This window comes from Austrofundulus limnaeus, unplaced genomic scaffold (assembly GCF_001266775.1).
Source record: "Austrofundulus limnaeus strain Quisiro unplaced genomic scaffold, Austrofundulus_limnaeus-1.0 Scaffold419, whole genome shotgun sequence".
NCBI classification, from domain to species: domain Eukaryota; kingdom Metazoa; phylum Chordata; class Actinopteri; order Cyprinodontiformes; family Rivulidae; genus Austrofundulus; species Austrofundulus limnaeus.
In genome coordinates, this window is record NW_013952821.1 from 345,526 (window position 1) to 355,632 (window position 10,107).

The 10,107-nt window shown below is 38.6% G+C and overlaps 1 protein-coding gene across 1 annotated transcript; it reads right to left on the reverse strand.

The window, feature by feature from the left end:
* Nucleotides 1-6,631: 6,631 nt before the first annotated feature.
* pde6gb (phosphodiesterase 6G, cGMP-specific, rod, gamma, paralog b) lies at nt 6,632-9,149 on the reverse strand. The gene is made up of 4 exons (XM_014024375.1): nt 9,027-9,149; nt 8,067-8,276; nt 7,951-7,991; nt 6,632-7,872 (listed from the first exon to the last, which is right to left on the reverse strand). The coding sequence occupies exons 2-4, from the start codon at nt 8,210-8,212 to the stop codon at nt 7,796-7,798; spliced, it is 264 nt and encodes an 87-aa protein (XP_013879829.1). The 5' UTR covers nt 8,213-8,276; nt 9,027-9,149; the 3' UTR covers nt 6,632-7,795.
* Nucleotides 9,150-10,107: the final 958 nt, after the last annotated feature.

A 10,107-nucleotide genomic window follows, 5' to 3' on the forward strand; every position in this document is an offset into this window, starting at 1 on the left:
TCTAAACAGCTTGTACACAAATATAAATATTTATTTTTACTTATTTTGTGTTTTTGTAATAGTTGTAGGGAAAAATATTACATCAGCAATTATTTTATTACCCTTTAAATTGATTTCTGGAGATTATCCAAGGTGCTTCATGACCCATAATTGGGTCCTAAGCCCAACTTTGGGAACCAAAGTGCACTGGTTCCCAAACTTTTCAGCTTTTGACCCACAAAATAACAGTAGTAGAGACCTGTGCCCCCAACTGTTGTTGGATGATAAACATTTGTATCAGGTCAACTAAACATGGGCATAGTAACAATATTTTTTATACTACATTTGTCCGTTTTGAATACACTAACCTCACTTCTTTGTAACAACAAAGGCAAAAATGTAATTAATTCAGAAAATCTTTTCAGCATTTCATTGAGGCTCATCTCGTTGTCAGTGACAAAATGATTGATTGATGGACTGTATTTATTTGGTCCAGATTTCCCATTAATGGTCATGCTACTATTCTACAACGTCTATGTGACTGTTGCAAGTGCTAAAAATACGCCTTTTTTATTCCACTTCAGTGATATTTAACTGATTCTCAGCAATGGTTGACTTGCACCAGACTGATGTACACACACCCCCTCCAGGAGATTTCCCTGACAGATGGTTGCTGTCATCTTGGAAGAATAATAGACCCTCATCTGGTGAAGTGAGTTTAGTTTGTTGTTTAAATAAAGGGACACGGTTGGGGTGCCATTAAGTGAACATTAGTCAGAAAGTGCATCAGAAAAGCAGTTTGGTTAGTAGCTTTYAGTCTTGTTTACCATCGTGGCCCACTTACATTTCTTCTTTCTCTCCTCTCAACACTTCCTGTTTCTCTGAGCTGGTGTGGTTTGATTATTCTACTGAAAGCATTGAGTTAAAGAATAAAATGAACTGTACCTTACTAAACATCTAATAGCGATGCTGGTTACAGGTAACTGAGGAGCTACTTGGACTAAATCCCTGGCTCTTTTTTTCAGCAGCCAACTGAACAAAGTCACAAAAACTTCAGTCATCAGGGGCTCTGGGGCCAAACTGTACCTCTAAAGTTAATTTCAGCACCAACCTTTGGGTTTTTACAAAGATCCCACATGATGTCCATGTGTGTTGCAGATGACCCGCAACTGTTGGAGGTTAAAGAAGAGGTTTCTGATCYGTGGAGCTCCGAGCCGGACCAGCAGGAGCCAGAACTCCTTCATGTAGAGCAGGAAAAGGAGGAACTCTGGAGCCGTCCGGAACGAAAGCAGATTATTGTGAAGAGGGAAGATGATGAGAAACCTCAGTTATTCCAGCTTCATCAGATCAAAACTGAAGACCGCAGAGAGACAGAAMCTCCAACCAGCAGCTCAGCTGARCTYATGRAAACAGAAACRGAKGGAGAGGACAGTGGAGGACCAGAACCAACCAGGAACCATGATCCAAGAACATATTTAAAGCCAAATTCAAAGCCTTCCGACTCTTCTGACACAGAAAATAGTGATGACTATGGTGATGTGTGGTCTGACAACGTGTCAGGGTCTGAATCTAAAACCACAGAAAGTGATCAAGATTGGAGGGAAAGCAGAACACCTGAGTCGGGAGTAAAATGCAACGTGGGACATAAAGGAGTAAAAATCTCCTTCAGCTGCCCTCAGTGTCGTAAACGGTTTRTTTACAAGCAGTCTCTTCAGAAACACATGACTTCTCATTCAGGTGAAAGCTCTTCCAGTTTGGTTAATGAGAAACKTTCTAGAAAGAAGCAAACTGGAGAWAATTCRGGAGAGAAACGATTCACCTGTGTTGAGTGTGGTAAAATATTTAGAGGACAATGTTATCTTAAATACCACATGAAACTCCACACAGGAGAGAGGCCGTTTGCATGTGATAAGTGTGATAAAACCTTTAGTTATTTATGTGTTCTGAAGAGTCATATAAATAGCCACAAAGAAGAGAAACCATTTCAGTGTGATGTGTGTGATAAAACATTCAGAATACAAGGTAATCTGAAGCAACACATGTCGCTTCATACRGGAGAAAAACCGTTTGCTTGTAGTATTTGTGATAAGCGTTTCAGACGTTGCCGGGACCTTGATGCACATATAATGTTTCACACAGGAGAGAAACCATTCGTCTGCGGCTTTTGTAGCGCGAGATTTTCTCGAGAGGGAAGTCTGATCAAACACGTTAAAATCCACACAGGAGAGCGGCCGTTTGCTTGTGACCAGTGCGGTAAAAAGTTCCTCCGAAAGGCAGATCTCAAGAAGCACGAGCCGGTTCACTTAAGAGAGAAAAAGGTTTCCATTGAAGTGAGACGCTTTGCTTGTGAAGTCTGTGGGAAAAAGTTTGTCCAGTCGTCGCATCTTTTTGTGCACCAAGTCGTGCACACAAAAGAGAAAAGATTTAGCTGCGATGTTTGTGCTGCGAGTTTTACACGACAGTGTTCTCTGAAGAGACACATGAAAATCCACAACAGATAATGTTTTATTCAGAAAAATGTTTTTAATATTTTTATGAAAACACTTCACACATACATACATATATATATATAAAAAAAGATAATATATAACACAGTATATGTAAGATTTTTTTTTTTACTCTGCACCCTTTTCATTCACATCATTATTTACTGTTTTACTGTATATAGATTGTTTTGGTTTAAATAAACTAATATAACGGAAGTATTCAAGATAGTTTATTTTACTTGTATTTTTTTGTTTAACCTTTATTTAACCAGGCAAAACACTAAGAAAAACTTCTTATTTACAATGTCAGCCTGGCGGGTACCAGAGACTCCCTTAAGAAAAAGGTGAAGGAGAAACAAAACATCATGCAAACAACATATCCAAGTCACATAGAAAATATATCAGATAAAAACATGACATATACAAAATAAATAAAAACAAAACATATAGCATAAAAACATAGCACAAAGCGTACTCATTTTCATAAAACATGGCTAGCATTGACAGGTCAGTGATGGTAGATAAAGCTCATGTAAGTTTGATTTGAACTGACCTATAGGTAAGAGTGAAAGTATTTTATTCAGTACTTTTATCTATTTAAATAAATACTGTGTCAGTTCAATTTCATGTAAATGATCTGTGGTTTGCTCTTATTTAGYCATTTGTGTTTATTGTTTTTATTTTCCCTTTTGATTATTATGTTTTATTCTGTGTTTTGGTCTGTGCCTCAGTGTGCCACTCTCATTTCCACCTGTCACAGCTGCAGCCACTCCTCCTCATCAGCTCCACCCCTTTAGTTTTAGACTTCACTTATACCTGCCGTACCGCTCCTCTTCGTCTTCTAGTGTCTCCTCGTACTGAATCTTCAGGTCTCTGAGAGTTCTGCTGCTGTGACAGCCTTTTGTTTTGTTTATAATAAATTTAAGTTTTGATGGATTCATATTTTTGACTCATTTTTCCTTGGTTTCTGACATTATTTAAACCTCTCATTRCAAACTACTAAAAACTAAACTGTAGACGTGTTGTTGCTACACAAATTAGCTGCTGACTGCGAAAAATATTGTAGTTTTGAGTTGAATCAATTGGTCCAGGTGGTTCTGATCCCAGCCTCTTTATTATTTACTGTTATTTATCTTATTACCTCCTCTTCATAAAGTTGTCATTTTGCAAAGTACGTCACAATGCAGTTCTCTTCACGTGACCAATGTGTATCATCAGGAAGCCTCAGCTGTTCAACATGTCTGTGTGTGTTTCAGTGTTACCTGCAGAGGTTCAGCAGGTGGTCATTAAAGAAGAGTGGACTTCCAGTCTGGACCAGCAGGACCCAGAACTCCTCCACATAAAGGAGGAAGAGGAGGAACTCWGGAGCGGTCAGGATGAAGAGGAGATCAGCAGGTTCTCGTACCACAAATACGACGAGGAGAAACTTGAGTCGTCACAGTTTTATCAAATCAAAACTTGGGACGTCAGTGAGACTGAACCTTCAGCCATCAGATTTACAGATGGAGAGGACTACGATGGGCCAGAACTAGGCAGAAACCCAGATCTAAGTTGTAATTTGAGCCAAATAAGTCCTGAAAAMCCTTCAGAGCCCCCAGCAGCTGACGTCAGTGATGGTGCCTGGAGGGAACCAATGTCCAATTCTGGACCTGAAAGTGAATTTATGGATAATAATAATAATAATGAGAAATCAGTCCCCAACAGACCAAAACCATATCACTGTGATCTATGTGGGAAAAATTTTAGGCTTCGTTATGTGCTTAAAAAACACGCAACAGTTCATACGAAAGAAAAAGCATTCGTTTGTGGTTTTTGCAGTAAAAGTTTTTCACAACAAGGAAATTTACAGAGACACATGAGCTTCCACACAGGAGAGAAACCCTTTGCCTGTTATGTTTGTGGATACAGATTCGACCAAGAAATTGATCTTACAAAACACATGAGGTTCCATACGACGGTGTATCCGTGTGAGATTTGTGGGAAATATTTAAAGTATCCAAGCGATCTTACGAAGCACATGAAAGTTCACACGGTGGAGGCGATGTTTCATTGTGACGTTTGCGGTAAAAATTTCAAATAYAAGTCTAATCTCCACAAACACGAGCGAGTTCACACCGGAGAGGCTCCGTTTCAGTGTGAGGTTTGTGGCAAAAACTTCAAATACAAGTGTGATCTCAAAAAACACGCGGGAGTTCACACAGGAGAGACACCATTTCAGTGTGATGTTTGTGARAAAAGGTTTCGAAGTCAKTATAATCTTAAAAAACATCAAATTCTCCACACGCAGAGACAAACAGGTGGACAGTGAAGCTCAAAATGTCCAAACGAGAGGCCAAACTGGAGGGAATCAGATWAATTTTGTTTGTGCTGAAACACATGACTCTAAACAGAAGAGAAACCATTTGTTTGTAACATATTTCTGTATTCAGAAACATTTAAAACTCCTGAGACAGATCATGTTGCATCAGTGTTAAACGATAACTGGATTTTTGAAGATCTGGTGACAGAAAACAAGATGTGAGTTTATTTTCTTGCTGTTTTTTGTTGCTTTCACAGTTTTGACATAAAAACAGTCAGATATTCGTATTTCTCCTGTGTTAGTGTGAATGTTTCTGCCTTCAACTGTCCACGTTTGTTTTAGAGTAGACGTTAGTCTTATAGAAGTTAGAATAAGCTGTGGGGATTTTTTTATTATGGAAGTGGAACATTAAATTATGACAGATCACCCTTTCAGGCAGCTTTAAGCCGTCTGACAGAACTTCACCTGTRGAGACATTGTGTCGTTTTAGAAACGACTAAATATAGGTTTGATATTTTAGGTCTAAAAAATGGTTGATGTAAGACACTTTGGGTTTTTTCAATAATTTAAGAATTTATTTTATTATTTATTTTGTTGTGGTGGTAGGTTGCCGGTTTGATCCTCCATTCCATCTGTCTCAGTTGTTGTGTCATTGGGCAAGACKTCACCCACCTTGCCTACTGATGGAGGTCAGAGGGTCTGGTGGCACAGGGGCATGGCAGCCCCGCCTCTGTCAGTGCGCCCCATAGATCATCATTGTGTGAATGACTGAAGTCTTGAACACTTTGGAGTCTGTAGGGATTTGATAAAGAGCYGTATAAGTTCAAGCCATTTACCATTATTACTTGGGTTTAAAATTGAACTTGGTCATAAGGATACGTTGGCTTTTGTTTTGGTTCACTTGGTAAAAGGACTGGTAAAGAAAACATGAATGATTAGAGGACTTAAACAAGTTGGTAGCAGAGAGAGAATAAAAAAAAGAAATCAGTTAATCTGTTCAAACAATAAAAAAGCAAACGAAAACAGTCACTTCCTGTTTGTTTATTTGAGAAAAACAAATGAAATCAGTCACTTCCTGTTTGTTCATTTGAGAAAAACAAATTAAGTCAGTCACTTCTTGTCTACTTTTATAAATCAGTGTCAGAATGTAAAACTTTTTTCTGTAAATTATCACCATCATTTATGTAACTGGTTTTATTTAGTCAAAATATAGTTTTGAAATATTTTAAAAGTGAGAACATTTTATTTATTTATTTGGTTATTTTTAAATCAGTTTTTATTGCTGCACATTGAGTATTTTGTCACTCTTCAGTGTTTAATGGTTTTTGTCATTTTGTCATAATGTAAATATGAAAAAGATGTAATTTAAATACAGTATGTGTAGCTATGATATTATTAGTAAGGAATGCCTGTAAGACATTTGGATCCTGGGGCTTTTGACAATCACTAGATGTATGTATGTGTGTGTGTGGGGTGGGGGGGGTATGTGAGTGTGTGTGTATGTATGTGTGTGTGTGTGTATATGTGAATGTATGTGTATGTGCCTGATTATGTGTGATGGTCAAATGTCGGGTGTGGTGTCCTGTGTGTTATTGGTGTTCATTTCACATGTTGTATAATTTCTATTAATTTCTCTATTTACTGTTCTTATATTTCTCTTCTACTTTTTCTTTCTTACAACAGTATTATTTTAAAAAAATTTAAAAAGCCACTGATGATGCAGAAATTAAGAAACTAACATTCAGTTTTGTTTTCTACTGAAGTGGCAAAAAAAAAGGAATGCCTGTAAGAGTTTATTGTTCACTTTATGATGTTGGTTTACTTGAAACCAGCATCTTCTGGGTATCTAAGATTAGTTTCAATAAAGTTAAGACTGAAAAAAAATGTTTATTGGTAATTTTGTAAGATTTGATTTTATAATTTAATGATCATAAAATGAGCTGCTGGGTCAGAGTGAGTTGTTCTGAGATCAAAAATCAAAATATAAATACATTTAAAGATAAGTCAATTTTACTGACCAACCAACCAATTCGACGCACAATACTCTGCTTTTATGAAGTTAAATAGAAAAATAAATAATTTTAATTGTTCTAAAATACATAATTATAGAATTTATTTAACTTAAAATTACTCAGTTTTAATTTTTATTCTTGGTTTGTGGCAAAAACATTGATTCTGTGTTAAATCTAATGTGTTGATTCTGTGAAATAATGTGATTTAAGTGATTAAATGTTGTTTGTGTTCTATTAATTTTTTTAATTATTTGTCGCATATATGTGTTTTAGCAATTATCTCTGAGGATTTGGAGATGAATCAAACACAAAATGAAGTGTCATCTTAAAAACTTCAAATATAAACTCACAGAAACAAACAGCGTTGGGTAAAAGGTGAAAAAATTTAAAATGAAACAACTCATTTACTTCAATAAAGAACAAATACAAGAAAGATTTAAAAAGAAATAAAATGAAAATTGCTGTTAAAATAAGCAAATATAACGACAGAGTTACTGCAGGAAAATGTTTTCAACATTTCAAAACCAACTAAATTTGTTTAGCAAACATAAAAAGACACATTTTGTCTATAAACATTCTTACATATTTTAATATTTGAGAATATTTTAAATTTAAACTTTTCTGGTGAAGTTAAAGGTGCAAACAGAGGGAAAAAATAAGAATTTTATGGTGTTAATCCCACAGAAAGTTTCCACTCAGCGATGGCGGACGGGCTTCAGGGTTTGAAGAAGTGTCGGGTCAGGTGAGGTGGAAACGCCCCCTCTCAATCGGGAACGCCCCCTCCCTGGTGGGAACACCCCCTCTCAATCGGGAACGCCCCCTTCCAGGTTCGACCCTGAAACGTGAGGAAAAGCAGGAGTGTTTCGAAGGAAATGCCGCAGAATGGTGGGGATTCTTTCCCCCTCGTTTGTTTCGGTTCAGAACAATTCCATGGTACGGATCAGGGGGCGGAGCCTGAGGCAGGTGGTTCAAAGTGCACGTCCTGGGCTCCTCAGAGGGTCTCGAGGAGACCTGAAGGCTCAGATGATGCCGTACTGGGCCAGCTCGTGCAGCTCCAGGTGGTTAAAGGCCTCCCACGGGCAGATGACGGTGATATCTGCAGAGAAGAGCAGAAATGTGAGGCTGCTCTGGTTCATGTTGGTTCTGGAGGTTTTAGACCCTGAAGTAAACTCACCTGTGCCCAAGCCCTCCATGCCGGGGATATCGTCACCAAAGCTGCAAGAAGAAACAAGGATTACAAAYGAAAACCTGCTTTTATTTCGAAAGGCGGCGCGTTCAGTTGAGGCGTACCCCTGCACTCCTTTCTTTGGAGGTTTGCTCTTGAACTGACGAGTCTGCCTCTGCTTGAACTTCGGGGGGCCTTTGCGCGGGGTCGCAGGGCCGCCGGTCACACGCGTGGCTGACTTGACTTCGGGTTTTGGAGGCTCAAGGTTCATTTTTGAGCAGCTCTAAATGACCGGTGTGTCCGAAACGCCTCTCAGATGTGGGCTTGTCTCGAACCTGCAATTTGGAAACAAAAAACAAAAATGTTATTTACTTATTTTTATTTACAGCCTGTAAATCTCCTCTGTTCTGGTGGAACCTGCAGCTCCTCTGCCCGACGTTATCACCTGTAATCCTCTTACACACCTGGATCAGACTCCCTGGGACTGAAGGTGGACCACACTCTGGCAAAGATGACCCAGTTTCCCATAATCCCTGGCTTGAGTTAATAAGCTCTCGCACTCTCTGTTTCTAGCCGGTGTCTCTCTTTAATCTTGTTAAAGAAAGGCCAGCAGGCAGAAGTGCTGAGCTCAGCACTGAGCAGCTAAAGGAGCAATCTGCTCACGAGYGTCCAGAACCACAGAGGTTAAAGCAGAAAATCTACAAAAACAAGCTACGTTTATATATATAAAAAAATAAGATAAAAAGGTTATTATTTGTTTAGATAATTTCACTGAGATCCCTGTCTGACTGTGATACAAATCACAAAAAAATTCAGTAAAACGAGCAGCTTTAATATTCGGTTTTTCATGTTTAAAAACTTTCTTTTCAGTGTTTGAGAATCAATAATGCTCCAATTTGTTTTAACCTAAATTATTCTTTTARATTATCAAACTAGTTTTAAAGATCTGAGGGAGGAAACCAAATCATCAAAAATAATTATTGGAACTTTAACAAATATTATTCCTCGTGTTTTATCCTGATCATCATATAACAATAATGATTTCAGGTTTTCTGCAGGTGAAATAATAAAAGAGGATTTTTTACCTGTCCTGAGGATGATGATGATGATGATGAGGGTCAGTGACGAAGAACAGCCAGATGATTGGATCTGATCGCAGCTCTGTCTAACAGATGAGCGGACCTCCAGGCTGGGCTCTCTGTGGGGGCCGGTCTGGATTTAGGGCTCCTCTTATAGACCCAGTCCTGGTTTACGGAAGGCTCCGCCCCCTCCTGCCAGAACAGCTCACGTGTTTGGGATGAACGGGGCGTCCAAACTTAAACAGTTACTGAAGAACAGTTTTTTCACAGCCACTGCTTCAGATGTTTCCAAATGRACAGATTTAAAAACATTTCTGTGAGTTTTAATCTGAAAAGCTGCCCACGATCTGAGTTTAAAAAGGATTTAAAGATGATTTTAGATCCATGTTGTTTTATCTGTGTGATCGTGTTTCTGAGCGACGTCAACATTTTTTTAATTGTCGAACAGAGTGCAGCTCATTCTGACAATAAATGTGTTTTAATGTTTGAAGACCTGAAACTTTCTGCAGTACAAGTGCACAAATTTAGTGATTTCATCATCTACAGGCCATAAAATCATCAAAAGATTCAGAGAATCTGAACAAATCTCTGCAAGGAAGCAGCGAGGCTGAAAACCAACACTGAATGACCTTTGACCCCTCAGGCAGCCCTGCATTAAAAACCCCACATCCTTCTGTAACAGATATTAGCACAYGGGCTCAGGAAGACTTCAGAAAACCATCGTCAGCMAACACAGTTCGTCTCTACAGCTACAAGTTAAAGCTCTATCACGCAAAGACAAAGACAGATATCAGCAACGCTCAGAAACACCGCCRGCTTCTCTGGACCCGATCGTCTGAGATGGACTGACTCAAACTGGAAAAGTGTCCTGTGGTSTGACGAGACCACAAATCAGCACAAAGTTCAAAAGCCAGCCTCTCTGATGGTATGGGGGTGCATTAGTGTCTATGAGTAACTGTCACATCTGTGAAGAAACACTGAGTGTTGTTAGCTGATGGAACACAACATGACCCTGTCCCAGGGGCTTTAGAGCCTGATGTGGAAATCAAATTCCAAATTAATGAATATTTGAAAAAAAAAAAAAAAA

Bases quoted from the DNA above. Each gene is read 5' to 3' on its own strand.
- pde6gb (XM_014024375.1), bottom strand. From the start codon at position 8,212: ATGAACCTTGAGCCTCCAAAACCCGAAGTCAAGTCAGCCACGCGTGTG. The intron at 7,992-8,066 runs GTACGCCTCAAC...TTCTTCTTGCAG, and splicing joins CCAAAGAAAGGAGTGCAGGG to CTTTGGTGACGATATCCCCG. The intron at 7,873-7,950 runs GTGAGTTTACTT...TCTTCTCTGCAG, and splicing joins CATGGAGGGCTTGGGCACAG to ATATCACCGTCATCTGCCCG.